At 41.1% G+C, this 15,157-nt stretch overlaps 1 protein-coding gene across 9 annotated transcripts in view; it reads left to right on the top strand.

Moving 5' to 3' along the window:
* The window catches only part of AKAP13 (A-kinase anchoring protein 13), a 344,813-nt gene that overhangs the window by 287,690 nt on the left and 41,966 nt on the right, over positions 1 to 15,157 (top strand). For all 9 annotated transcript variants that reach the window (XM_036844174.1, XM_036844173.1, XM_036844172.1 and 6 more), the window contains one exon: positions 6,637 to 6,811. In XM_036844174.1, the coding sequence (XP_036700069.1) occupies positions 6,637 to 6,811 (175 nt within the window). The remainder of the gene's footprint in view (positions 1 to 6,636; positions 6,812 to 15,157) is intronic.

The following is a 15,157-nucleotide window of genomic DNA, read 5'->3' as shown; positions in this document are numbered from 1 at the left end:
CCAGAATTGTGTTTTCTCTTCATTTCTCCTGCCCAAAGGCAGAATGGACAGAAAATGGACAAACTGGAAAAGATGCAAAGTCTAGCAAATCGTGAACTATTATTTTACAAATAAATAGTATAAAATATAGAAATGATACTTAATCTTGGAATAATAAATTCAGAATTTTGTAGGAAAAAAAAAGAGTCTAGCAAATCGTTTCTAGAATAGTCACATATTTAAGCGTTAACTTCATGTTTAGCCTTGTTTTATAATTCAAAAAAATTAAGGTTAAAGAGGGCAGAATGCTTATCATTATTCTACATATGGCAGCAAGGCTTAAAATAGAGCCATATCTATCTTACTTATCACTGCTGGCTTAGACGCTGGTTGGCATCAACAAAAGAAAATCTCCTTGAAAGTTCAGTATAATTTGGCCAAATGTTATCGAGTGGCTTCTGTAATCAGCATTCTGCTAGGTAATAACAAGCACCCAGAAGAACCAAAGCCACATAGTCTTTACCTTGAAAATGTTTATGATCTGTTTGGATGATTTCAAATGTTTCTGTTGTTTTTTATCTTGTTTTTAAACTGTGGAATCTTTTCTTCAAACAAACTTTTAATTGGAAGACCAGTATAAAGTGGAGGTCCCCCTTTCCATGCACCCCCTAGTACCACCGACTTAAGGGCAGAGCAGTGAATACACCACTGATCGCATTGACAAGGTAATGCAAACAGACAAGAAAGAAACGATGTAAGACTGAATTTAGAAACTGGAACCTGACCTTTAAAAAAGTCTCGCACCAGCCTCCTTATTTTACAGACTGAAGCACAGAGAAGTATGCTTCAGGTAACAGACTTGATCATATCTTGTGATCTGACTTCTAGCAAGTAGAACTCTTCATTTCATGTTCACTCTTCAACAAGAGTGAACTGTTACTGCACAGTATCTTTTTCCTTTAACTTTTTTCATAACCTCGAAGGACTGGAGTTTGCTAGTAGGGTGATGAAGAGAAGGGGCAGGAGAAGAGAAGGCAGTTTGTGTACAAGTGCGGCCTGTCATCAGTGGCAAGACGGCATCAGCTGACCTGTCACCTCCCATCTTCTCCTTTGTCAAAGTGACAGCACTCTTTTGCAATGAGGTTGCTTCCTCTTTCAGGCTCTTGGCTTCAAGGTTTGATCTCTGGGGGCTTGTGCTATCTCTAGTGATGGAAATTCGCAAAAAGTTACAAATCTGTAACCCTGGATTGCAATCCTTTTCACATTATCAGGGGTTTAGATGCCCCAGTAGCCAAATATATTAAGAAGCTTAAGAGTCACCTTTGATCATTGTTACTAGCTCACTTTAAATAAGGTTGTTTTATGCCCCCACAGGACAGCTCAGCTTTTGTCAATGTACCAAAAGATAGTAAGAAATAGGGGAAATGGTGAAGTAATATATTTTATGTTAAAATTAAATACCTTGTCTCTATTTGCCATTGTACCCACAGGAGAGCTTTACCATTCAGAAGTATTTTATTCTCTAAAGGATAACACAAAAATAAGTGAATAATTTCTTGGTGTGATGATGCTAGCTCTACTCTTTTCCTTAACTGTCGAATAATGTTAGTTCTCCATAGTGCTTAAAAAATTGAAAATGCTGCTATAAATGCTAGCACTGGTTTTTCATATTATTTAGTGTAAGCACTCTATAGTATATATAATATACCATGTGTATAACATAGTATACACTATATATATAATACATCTATTCTCATACCTGTAGCCGGTATATGAGAAATTTGGGGGAAATTGAGTACTCATCCTTTATATGTCCTTTTAAGAATTCTCATTAACTGGCATGAGTTATTAGATAAATATTTGAATCTTTTTTTGAAAGAGGGAGAACCTAAACAGGAAGTATAACAGGAAGACTGGCAGTTTCTGCTTTTGTCTTTTAGTATCTTTAAGAGGTAGTACTGTTTCCTGCTTAAGTAAGTTTACTTGCTGCAGAGTATTTAAACACTAATATGCATAATGTCCGCATTCACAGAGGGAGTGGGGTGACCCTCTTTAAACCATCCTGTCACACCGATTTTCTTTTTTCTAAGCTTTCCTCTTTGCAAACAACAGGGAGACAGTTAGGGATGTTTGAGACAAATTCGTAATCTGACTTGAAGCAGGCATTTTCGGATGTAGGGATCAGACTCCTGCACAGCTGTTAATATACTCCATGACTTCGTAACAAGACATTCAGCTTCAACTCCCAGTTCCTGTGGTGTGTCTGAAAAAGAACTAAACCCCTCCGCCTTTCAAAGGTGCCGACTAGGGTAGAGTAGTGTTTGCAAAGGCTTAAATCAGCATTAAATAGCATTATCTCTCTCGTTCCTTCTTTGATTAAAGACCTGCAGTGTGACAGTTGCTTAATCACAGCATGCTTCACAGTTTTCCAGAAAGTTCTCTGACTTTTTTTGTATTGTAATTACTTGTCTCAAATGGTAGGTTTAGAAAAATGAAAAAAATCACTTTCCCTCATAGTATCCTAGTATAGTTGTTACCTGCAGTTTTCTCTTTAAATATTGTTAGTTTCTATTTCCCCAGCACACAGGTTTAAAAAGCATTTTGGCAGGTGTTAAACTAGGAAAAGTCAAACTTCAGAAAACTACCAATCGCCTCCTTACCCACAGGCGTGACTTCACTAAAAAAAGTTTTCTTCATAAATGTATTGCTTTTTATAAAATGAGCACATCTAATTAAATAGATGTGTTCCTTAACTTCTAGTGTTAAAAAATCGGCCTCAATCTTGCCAGAGTTCCCATCTTGCAACTTAAGTAGTGTCCACACACACTGTGTTAGGGGGCATTTGTTCTCTTTCGTGTCCTGTGTTCTTTGTAACTAGGGTGGTTGGCTGTACCGGCGGCATGCAAATAGTTAAGCTTGTCTTAAGGAAACAAGCAGCCTCAGCCCTCCCTCCTTCCCTTTCTCAACCAGTCCGTGGCTTCCTCTTACCGTTTTCTCTAATGGTTGCTCTGATGGCAGCTTGGAGCTCCTGGGCTGTGCCCCGCCGGCATGAGCCCCTCCTTCTGTGAGAACACATTTCCTGGCATGGGGATCGAATCATGTCAGTAAAATGGGGTCGGTTTCATGAAGCACCCCTTATAACAGTGAGATTCATAGGACCAAAACATGGGGAGGTAAGCACCTGACTTCTTTAAAGCACTAACCTAGTAAATACAGAAAGAGACAGTGGAGTTTATTGTTTTGTGTTGTTTTTATCCCTGGAGGAGCTAGTTTGGATTGTTGCAAAGGATGAGGAAATTATTTATTATCTCTTCAGATTCGAAGAGCATTGCAAGGCTTGAGAGAGTTGCCATAGAAGATTTTCTTTTTCTTTTTTTTTTTTAAAGGTAGAAATGAGTTTTTTTTCTTTTTTTCTTTAAATTTATTTACTTATTTATTTTTTGGCTGCGTTGGGTCTTTGTTGCTGCACGCAGGCTTTCTCTGGTTGCGGCGAATGGGGGCTACTCTTCATGGTGGTGCGCGGGCTTCTCATTGCGGTGGCTTCTCTTGTTGCGGAGCACGGGCTCTAGGTGCGTGGGCTTCAGTAGTTGCGGCACGTGGGCTCAGTAGTTGTGGCACGCAGGCTCAGTAGTTGTGGCGCACGGGCTTTGTTGCTCCATGGCATGTGGGATCTTCCCGGACCAGGGCTCGAACCCGTGTCCCCTGCATTGGCAGGCAGATTCTTAACCACTGCGCCACCAGGGAAGTCCCCATAGAAGATTTTCTTAACTCTTGCTTTTTTTAGCATGCTTTTTTTTAGCTTTCTTGAGCAAAATGTCAGGTGCTTTTCAGTTTAACATTTTATGTATGAAGAAGCCTTTAGCAAAATTTAGTTAAAAGAAAGAAATTATTAGAAAAACTCAATTTTTATTATTTTTATTAGTTTACATACTTTAGCAGTTACGAATTTTCACTCAGAACAGTTTCCTGTTTTGTAAAGTGAAGTAGTTTGTTTTTCTCCCTTCCTCTGCATTATCGACAAGTCAGCTGACATAAAAGGACAGAGGCTGCATTTTCAGATCATTTCAACTGCAAACGGTCGACCCTTTCCATTGAGGCTCAGCAGTGGAGTTAGCGTAGTCCAGAAGCTCAATGTTGGATTTGCAAATACAGTTTATTTTACAGAAATTCAACATTATAAACAGCAGGCACCTCCCAGCCCCCCACCCCCCTCCCCCCAACCCGTGCCGCTGGGTGCAGACCATGCTATGCAGAGTGAGCAGTGATGCAGCCCTACTGCTTTGCAGGGAGATTCGAGAGCGATGGAACCTGCCTGCACCACGACCTGCCTGCCCCACACACGCACGTGCCTGCCCGCCTCGCAGGCCACCAGAGTCTGTCTGGGCCCAGCCCGCGCTGGACCAGTTAAATGGATCCAGCCCAGCTCTCCAATTCCTTCATGTCGTCGTCTTCCTCTTCCTTCTTCTTGGTGGGTTTTGATGGTAGGGATATAGAGGGAACATTTGGTAGAGGGACTGTTTCCGGTCCACTGATTTCCAGCAAATTCTTGTCTAGTTCCTCCTGTTCTAGTTCTTCTAATTCTGCCATGAGCTCATCCTCGTCAAACTCTTCTCCAAACCCTACAGGTTTTGAAATAGCTGTTGAAATCTCTTCTGCAAGTTCCTGCTGGTCAGCAATGTCCTGCATTAACTCATCAACTTTATCGATGTCCATGTTGTCGTGGGCAGCCTTCATGGCTTTGGCGGCATAGCCCATGTTCTTGAGCACCTCGGTGTTGGTGTTAGCATTCTCCAGGGCCTCTCGCTGGAACTTGATGGTTGACAGTGTGCCATCGATCTGTGCCAGCTGCTTTTCATACCTCTTCTTGCGCTTCAGTGCCTGGAGGGCAGCGCGCTTGTTTTTGGTGCCGTGCTTCTTGGCGGCTGTCAGCTCCTGCTCGATCTTCTTCTCCAGGAATTCCTGCTTCTTACTTAGCATCTCCTCCGTGTCCCGAAGCCTCTGGATGGCCTCCTGGGTTTTATGGTTCTAAAGTGTAGCAATTTGGCTCTTAGAGTTTTATGATATTCATTCTGTTAACAAAGGAGTTTACATGAATCATAGACTTAGCAAATATTCACCATTTCAGTATAGCAGATGGGTTCTGAATAGGAAGTCAGAGGACCTGTTCTGATTTTAACTGCAGATCATTTGCTGTGTGACCTTCTGTGAGTCAACAAACCTCTCCAGCCCTTGGCAGTAGAGCGTAGTGAATGAGAACTGAGCTTTAGAGTTGGCAGATCTGGAACTCAATTCCAGCTTGGGCAGTTACTGGTGTGTGGCCTCCAGTACAGTATGAGACATCTCTAAGCCTCAGTCTCCTCAAATGTGAAACGGAGATCATAGCTGGTACTTAGTTCATTGGGTTTGTACCCAATGTATGAGAAAATTCATGTCAGTTGTATACTACAGTGCTTGGCACACAGTAACTGTTCAAACTTTTAGCTGCTATGTATTATCTTGCTCTTTTCAGTTAGAACATGGGGAGCATAAGCCCACCCTACTCACCTCAGAATTATTGAATCGGATGAAATAATGTATGTAGAAGGCATTGACTCAAAATGTAAGGCATTTGGTAGTTGTCAGGATCACTGACTTTGGGGTACCTATTTTCCAGGAATTTTTTTAGATTACAACAGTAGTATTGTATGCCCTGGAAAATGGGTACCCCAAAGCTAGTGGTGATGACAACTGTTAAATGCATTCTACCTACCTCTGTGAATTGTAGTTCATGGTCCAGTTAGTTTGAAAGAGAATTATTCATTTGGTATTGGTTAACCAGCCGAGCGTGAGCCTAACCATGTTTGTGAAGGACCTCTTGTGGAGAGCATGTAGTTAGACCCACAGCCCTCGTCTCCTGACAGTAGTGTGTACCTGAAATGTCCCTGGCTGCTTTGGGTATTTCATTAAGGATCTAGCACTCATTAGTATTTCTTTAAATTTTTAGGGTTTAAATCCCTCCTCCCCCACTTTGAAAATTGGGCCAAAGTTAGTATCTATGAACCTTGAAATTCTAATTAGTAAGGACAGAAAATGTATATGTGGGGGGATAGTTAATATTTCTGGCTAGAGTAAGGGAGGAAACATCAGAGACATGCCCTCACGTGGGGATATGTGACGGCTGGGAGGCAGTCAGAGGGGGGACCCTCGAGTCATTTTTGATGCTGCCCAATCATCTTTCCTCTCCCTCAGGCTGGTCCCAGAACTGTCACCATCCTTTCTTCTGCTTCCTGCCTGCAGCTGGCCCTGAACTCATTGCTGGCTTCCCCTGTGGGCCGATTCACGGCCACTGCAGACTCCTCCTCCTCCAGCACCAGAAGCCTCTTTCTCTCTGGTGCTGGTCATTGGGCAATGAATGTGTCTGCTGGCATAAATAACCAGTGAATAAGCCACTGACAGAACTGTTTAGCCTTCCCAGTCCTCTTAAGGTTTTTCTAATGTAGCTCAAATGTCCACAGCTTAATAAAAAAAAATTTTGTCCAGGACAGTGTTCCGAATTTTCATCCAAAACATTCACCAGCCACTGTTGACCACATGCCAGCTGGGTACCCTTCCAGAAGGGAAGGCCTTCTAGTGTTAACTGCAGGCCTTCGGTTAACTGTCGATTGTTTTCTTTGGCAGGAAAAGGAAAAGGAGAAAGATAAAATTAAGGAGAAGGAGAAAGATTCCAAAGAGAAGGAGAAGGACAAGAAGACTGTGAACGGGCACACTTTCAGTTCCATCCCTGTTGTGGGTCCCATCAGCTGTAGCCAGTGCACGAAGCCTTTCACCAACAAAGACGCCTATACTTGTGCAAGTAAGAGACGTGCTTCTTCCTGTGTGATGGAACGCTCTTTCCTCAGAAAAACTCATTTCTAGTTTCCTGTCCTTCCCACCCCTAATCTGTTCCTCGTTTATGTGGAGAAGTAGCCTTTTTTCTATCTTTCTTTGAATAGCATTGAAGAAATTAATTCTAGATATATAACATACAGCCTATAATTTTTTCAGACAGCCGAATTTTAAATATTCTGTCCCGTTGTCCCTAAGCCACTACCTTATTCCAGAAGTCCATGTCAGCATGAAAGCAGTCTCATAACCTCAAACCCTCAAGCTACCCAGCAGTCCCTTGTCAGGTCATATATGCTCATTTTTTTAAAATACTCTAGTACTTTGGTATATGCTTCAGCCATTGACCAACGTCAAGTCATGGAAACTGCCAAGGGAGAGGGAGAGTACCTTCGTGTGCAGAGACGTTCCGTATCGACCTCTTGCTGACCTGCTTACTACCACCTTAAAGCCAAGTCTGTTAACTGAACGTGCTTCCTGGTTTTGACAAGATGCTCTGAGACAGAGGATGGCCAACTTTTTCTGTCTAGGAGCAGATAGCAGACTTCTTAGACTTCATGGGCAATACAGTCTCTGCCACACTACTGAACTCTGCTGCTGTAGTGCAAAAGCAGCCATAGATAATACATAAACCAATGAGTATGGCTGTGTTCCAGTAAAACTTCATTTATGGGCAGTGAAATTTGAATTTCATGTAATTTTCATGTGTCATGGAATATTAATCTTTTCTATTTTTTCAACCATTTAAAAATGTAAAAACCCTTTGTAGTTCACGGGCCATACAAAAATAGGTTACAGGCCAGATTTGGCCCACAGGCTGTTAATTTGCAGATCCTTGCTCTGAGGCACTACATCTCAAAATTTTGTGGTTGCACACAGATAGAAAGTAATAATATTCGTTGTACACACCAAGGAAAATCAAGGAGGCTGCTTGTGGTCAGAAGTGGCCAGTGTGAAGGTCCACTCTTCCAGAGGCTGAGGTGATTCGCATCTTGTCATACCTGTAACCAATTCAGACCACATAGTGACTAACTCAGACTCCAAGAAGCACTTCTCAGACCATGATGTCATGACACTGTCTTGATTTCAGTCACTTATGTGAAGTATCCCAAGTGATCTGTTACTAAAAATAGTTAAGTTACTGAAATTTGAAATTTTTAAAACTTTGAGCAGAGTCAAAGTTACTGCAATAATAATTTCCACTCACTTACTTCCTTGATATTTAGAGAAAGAGTGGAGTGACAGCTGGCACACAGCCTATCTTATCCATGCTGCAGCTGTTGTGACTTTTTAAACGACTGGCGTTAACGCTCACGTGCTTGTAAAATGCCTCTTATGGATATATTATACCCCAATATTGTCTACAGCCATATTTGTTTTACTGTCCTTTTTTTTTTTTTTTTTTTTTTAAGAAAACTTCCAGGGAGCTCTCATCTCTTTTTTCATCCTCGTGTACAGATGTCACACACATTTATGTCCTCCTTCATGTGTGACTTACCAGGACGATGATAACGACTCCAACGTAGTAATACACTTTATGTGACCTCGAGACTGTCACTGTTCAGTATCCCCCCAGCATGTTACTCTGGAGCCCAGGTTCTAATAGGAGTCATTCTTAGGATACCAGTCACCAGTTTGGTTTCTTAGCCACTGGACACAGGCAGCTTCTCAATGCTAGAATAACTTGGTTGTCTAGGGCAGTATCACCAAGCACTTTTTAGTATGTTTATCTATCATTAAAACATACTTAGTCTACTCACACGGGGTATGTGTGTGTGTGTAGTGTGTGTGTAAAAAATTACATACATGTCCTATACTGTAATTACAAGGAGCTCATTCTAGGAATGAGAAGTCAGGTTTGCCATTTTCTTGTTTGCTGGTTAGTTATTAGTCTTCTTTATATTGTCTTAGATGCACAGTTTCTTTGCAGGAATTTGTCTCTTTTTCATTTTATTTTAGTTGAAACTAAATATAATTTATAAGTTTACTTTATTGAGCACCTGTAAATTTCCATTCATCACAAGATGCTGAAAGTAAACAAACGAGGAAGGGTGCCACTGTTACACATCCCTGACCTACCTTCCGAGGGTCTCTTCTTCCTTCCAGAATCCTCTAGGATCAAACATAACAGGAAGCCGCCTAACATTAAGGCTGAGTGAGCCACCCATTTATCAGTCTGTATATTAACTCCATTTCTCTTTTAAGTCAATATAAGTGAGAGCTGTAAAACTTTCCTCCTCTATTTCAAAGAATCATTTTGTTGCATCCCTCCTGCAAAGTGCCTGATCTCCATTTTGGGAGTACTGGTCTCAGAGAAGAATAGGGAAAGATCGTATTTCTTGACTGGCAGCATGAAATTAATATTCAGGGAACTTCATCAGTACAGCAGACTGAACACCTGCTTTCTGCTATAAAACGTAATCTTTAAATATGTATTTTCAATAAAATATATTTTTTAGAAAACTAATGTATAACTGAGCATGCAGAAAAGAAAATCCCCAAACAGTATAGATCCTGTTCTTTCCATTAGGGACTTTTAATAACTCAACATCTTCTCTTGCCTGTGCATTTGCTAATGCTTCTTCATAGCAGTTTGCTTCCTTACATGGTATCTGGGTATTTTTTTTTTTTTTCGTAAGTTCAGCTTCAGCTTTATAAGAGATTTTTCCCTCCCGTGGGAACCTCTAGATTCCCTGTTTTGTCACAGTGACCCTGTGAGGCAGCAGTTCTGCATTTGTTTCAGCTGGATCCCTCAGGGTTTCATCATTCCTAGATTGGGATTCCATTAAACCTCTAGAGAAGATTTCTTAACTCAGGGTTCCAGGAGATATGGATGGTGTAAATTTGGACCCTGGATTCATATGTGATACAGAATTCTCACTCAGCGTCCTGGGGAGGGCAGGTTTCCTTGCTGCTTCTGCAGGGCCAGTAGTAGGTGAACTTTCTCCAGGCCCTTCAGCATGGCTGTTACAGTCTTTAGTTTAAAGCTGTTGGCTTTATTTAGGGGTCTCAGTTCCAGCTCCCACCGTGTGCCCTGAGACCGCGTATCCTGTCCCCAGTTGAGGGGATGCTCTCTACTGCTCAGAGTACTACGCAACCAAGGGGTAGGTTTGAAAAATAACTGAATAAAACTTCAAGAATGAAAGTAGTTCTTGAAGAATCTTCATGGAGATTTTCACATACTTCAGTGTTCTGTGTCCTCAGTGGATTGTTCTGATTTATATTTATTATGTATATAAAAGAGAAAATGGCTTCCACTCTGTCCTCTGCTTCAGTGGGGGAGAGCTGGGTGAATATTCTAGGAGATCTTGATGACTTCAAACTGGATTTATTTTTTACATTTAACTACCAGTAAGTATGCATTTGAGTTTCTTAAGGTATTCAGCAAAGATCAGTTGCCTGAACTCTGCAAGACACTGTGGTTCATTCAAAAGCAGTTCATCAACAAATATTCATTGAGCAGCTGAATGTGCCAGGCACCTTTCTCTTACTCTTTTTTCTCAAAACTGAATATATTTGACATGTAACACTGTGTAAACTTAAAGAATGCAAAGCGTTAATTTGATGCATTTATATATTGTAATCTGATTGCCATTGTAGCCATATTTAGCACCTCTATCACATCACATGATGATCCTTTCTTTTTAGTGGTTGGAATATATAATTAGAGGCACCTTTCTCAAGTTGCTTATTACACAGTGGCTTATAAGAAGAGTTCTCGGGACTTCCCTGGTGGTGCAGTGGTTAAGAATCTGCCTGCCAATGCAGGGGACACGGGTTCAAGCCCTGGTCCGGGAAGATCCCACATGCCGCAGAGCAACTGAGCCCGTGCGCCACAACTACTGAGCCTGTGCTCTAGAGCCCGTGAGCAACAACTACTGAAGCCCGCGCACCTAGGGCCCGTGCTCTGCAACAAGAGAAGCCACTGCAGTGAGAAGCCTGCGCACCACAATGAAGAGTAGCCCGTTCGCCGCAACTAGAGAAAGCCCACGCGCAGCAAAGACCCAATGCAGCCAAAAATAAATAAATTAAAGAAAGAAAGAAGGGTTCTCAAGGTATAATCCTTGGTACTTACTCGTTGCAGCATTATTCATATTGTGGAAAATTTTAAAGGAACTAAATATCCAACAGTAAAATATATTCATCAGGTGGAATATTAGGCCAATAGTAAAAATAGAATAGATCAGAGGTCGGCAGGCTTTTTCTGTGAAGGAACTGATAGTAAGTACATTAGGCTCTGCAGACTATTGGGTGTCTGTGGTGACTACCCTACCCAGCTCTTGCAGCACAAAAGCAGCCATAGACAAGGCATAAATGTGAATGTGACTATGTTCCAATAAGACCGTATTTACAAAACAGACGTGGGCTGACTTCGACCCCCAGGCCACGGTTTGCCAGCCACTGGGATAGCTCTGCAGGTACAGACAGATTTCCAAGACATTTTGATAACTTGAGAGGCAATAAATAGAACTGTATGTATGATCCCAATTTATAGAAAGCCAAGAAGTAAACAGTAATTGTTTACGTAGATGTATGAGAATATCTAAAAGGATATACACCAAACTGTTAACAATTTGAAAAAGAGGATAGGAGAGGAGAGATTGAAGGGGACTAAGTTTTTATTTTATACTTTTGTGTTGTTTGAATTTTTTAAGACTGTACTTAAATATTGTTTCTCTGAGTAAAAAAAAATGTAAACATCAGATCACTGGTAGTTTCAAAGGTTTTTCTGGTTGTCAGCTGGTCTCTGATGAAAGAGCAAAATATGTTGATGTTGAATGAAGAACTTAATGACAAAGAGCAAAATGATCTCTGGAAAGCAGTCAGCCTGACAGAAGACCTACGGAGAGTTGCTCTGTATAGCACCAGCATGAATAAGAAGCAGTATCGTTGATTCCACCAACTCTCAGTTCTGAGTTGTGAAGTGAAATATTATCAGAAGCTTTAGGGACAAAAGAGAGAGAAAATCTTGTTTGAGGACCCAAAGAATCCTTTTCTTTGTGCTATAGAGGACCGTAGGTTTGTGGTTATAGTGAGTGGATGACTCTTTCCATGACTAGCTCCAGATAACTTTTCAATTTAAATGCAGGCTGGAAAAAGTTGTCTAATGCATGTCAGTGTATGAAACATCTTATCATTGTCATTGATTTTTGAGTATACATTATTTCCAGGTCAAAAGAGTTGAATTATACTCTCCTTGACTGTATCGTTAGTCTGTGTTAGACTACAGTGACTACTGGACCTGCAACTGACATATGATTGATTTGTCAGGTAGCAAAAATACCCACTATGATGTAGGAGAACACACCTCTTTTAACCAGGCATCCTAAACCCAGTCTTGTTTTCTTCATACCTTTTCCTGTGAAACATAAATAGAAAGTCTCTTATTGGACTCACTTCATGATGAAATACAGCTAGGGCACCTCAGACTGTTGAACTGCTTTATGCTGTCAGTATAGCTTGTGGCAGAACTCGCCCTGGAGAGGACACCTGGGATACCTTTTGGAAACTTCTATGGCCCAAGGATACCAGAGCAACCCATGGAGAATCACTCGTGTGGGGTCTGGTACTGATGAGGAAAAAACAGACTTAAGAGGTTCCCTGGTGGCACAGTGGTTAAGAATCCGCCTGCCAATGCAAGGGACACGGGTTCAAGCCCTGGTCCAGGAAGATCCCACATGCCGCGGAACAACTAAGCCCGTGCGCCACAGCTGCTGAGCCCGCGCGCCTAGAGCCCGTGCTCCGCAACAAGAGGAGGCACCGCAATGAGAAGCCCGCACACCGCAACGAAGAGTAGCCCCCCCTCGCCGCAAGTAGAGAAAAGCCCACACGCAGCAACAAAGAACCAACACAGCAAAAAATAAAATATATTAAATAAATTTAAAACAAAAAAAGAGGTTTGAGACTTGTAGACTAAAGTTCTGAGCCACACATCTGTGTAGTAATTAAATAGTTTGGTAGATAAGACAGTGGTTTTCAGAATGTCTTTTGTGGAACAGGTGTTTTGGAAGTTCCAGATTTTTGGATTTAAACTAATTTAAAACTCACTTAAAAATATACATGCTCAAAAGTGTAACCAAATTTTAACATCAGCATATTAACTTTAGCTGTCAGTCTACCTACTTGTTTGGATTTTTCCTTCCATCTCGAATTAATTGAAGAATGTAATATAATTGCAAGGCAAGCCATTTTTTTTAACTGCTAATATTTGTACCAGCTTATCTATGAAAATGAAGATATTCTCTATGTTATGTATGCAAAACTAAATACAGACATAAATTAGATGCTGAGGTAGTTAAGTGAACTCCAAGTATAATATGCACCTGATTTCTCATTTTGGGATCCATCAAAACAACTTCATTGTCTCTTTTATTGACTTCAAAAGTAAATGTTAAAATTATAGTTCAAATATCTATACTAAATATTTTACATATTTGATAGCACACAATATAACAATATTTTATTTAAGACTTTTTAAAAGTAGAAAATCAGTAAAATAGGTCGACTACTAGTTTTATGCTAACAGTGTTTATAATAAGTAGGATGGGGGTTTTTTGGTTTAATTTGTCATTTTTAATGTTAAAGTCACCTCAGGTGTCTATTTCTTTTAGAAGCAGATTATTTCGTGGAGTCCAGTGTGTCATCACAAGAGTCTTTTCTGTTTGGAGAATCAGTCTGGGGGAGGAAGTATCGTCATCATGTCCTCTGCCAGCGGTTCTTTGATTTATGGAAATCACTTGATCAAACTGAAAATGTCACAGATTATCTTAGTTCTACCCGCTTAGCAAAACAAGGAAGAAAAGTTAATGTTTTTCAGTTTAAACTGAAAGAATCAAGGGACTTCCCTGGTGGTCCAGTGGTCAAGACTCTGTGCTTCCAGTGCAGGGGACGTGGGTTCAATCCCTGGTCGGGGAACTAAGATCCCACATGCCGTGTGGTGTGGCCAAAAAAATTTTTTTAAATAAAATTTAAAATAAATAAATAAACTGAAAGAATCAGACGGCAAAAAGGAACTGTTTGATAGGGCCTGATTATTACCCTACTATGCACCTAAGGTGCAAAAATACATTTTTAGTTTAAATACCACCCCACCTCAGAATCTTAGGGGCTACCTATCTCAACTATACCTTTGCAGTCCGCTCCAGAGGTAATGTTGAAATAAGCTCGACATTTAGTGGTGGCATTAAGGTCTGTATGTTGACAGGGTGCTGCTGCCTGCCACTTATAAAAAGAGGGAAAAAAATCAAGGCTTGAAAGCAAAGGAACAACATGTAGTCATCTTCCCAAAGGAACAAAAGTAATGGGCTGGTTCTCTCCAGCTTCCTGAAGAACAGTGCCTGCAGTGCATGTTTGTGTGTGTGAAGCACCATCTGTAACCTTGGCAGGAAGTGGAAAATATGAGTAATTTGGGGACTCAGAATCTCTTTTCCCCCCTCCCTCCATCCCCTCTCATGTCCAGGATCTTCCCAGGGGTCTCTGGAAACATAGCATCCCTCCAGTTCACTTAACTCCCAGGAAACCCTTGTGCTCTTAGCTTCCCTTTTTTGGTTTAACATTAACCCTGTTTGCTGACCCTGGAGCCTCAGACCCCAAGTGGCTGCTCAGTCAGTTTTGACTCGTGGTTTAGAGAGATCAGCCGCATGGTTCGTCATGGTTAAGTGTGACGATGGTTGATGTTGATCTTCGCCTGTCTTTCAGATGTTTCTATTCACTTTAATATATCTTTTTGCATTCAAATATTAAGAGATTCAGCAGGATAGAATTTTTAAAACAAATCAGCATCTCTTGACCCCAGTAGAACACACCTGGACCGGTCTGAAGTCATAGTCGTGGTGAAAGCTGAGTCCCTTAGGTGGAAATGGTCGAGATCACAGATGTTAGAAATAGCAAGGAGCAGGAGCGAAGCCTCCCTGTGGTTCCTCTGCAGTCTGCTCCTGGAAAACAAACAAATGGTGAGCGCAGGGACTGAAGCCCCGTGTCGGGACTACTTCAAAGTAATTTAATTTATGAGAAACTTGACAGGGTTGTGTGTGTTGTTTGTTTTTTTTTTTTTTTTAACTCAGCCAAAACTCTACTCTTATTTTAGGATTTCAGTGACTTGAGTGGAGAAAGGAGAAGAGCGTCTTTCCAGTTCTTACTTCTTGTAGTTATGTAAAGCTTTCCTTGAATAATCAGCTGTTCTTTCCAGCTGCCACAGATAATTTGGTCTTTGGAATGCTTGGTGTGGAGTCTTTCAGAGTATGGAATCCGTTCTGTTCGGGGTTTTTTGGATCTTGCCAGTGGTTCTGTTTTGTTTGCTTTAAACAGATGTAAAATG

The sequence above is a fragment of the Balaenoptera musculus genome, chromosome 2 (assembly GCF_009873245.2).
Source record: "Balaenoptera musculus isolate JJ_BM4_2016_0621 chromosome 2, mBalMus1.pri.v3, whole genome shotgun sequence".
NCBI classification, from domain to species: domain Eukaryota; kingdom Metazoa; phylum Chordata; class Mammalia; order Artiodactyla; family Balaenopteridae; genus Balaenoptera; species Balaenoptera musculus.
Note: the sequence above shows the minus strand (reverse complement) of the source record. Positions and strands in the feature narration are given on the sequence as shown.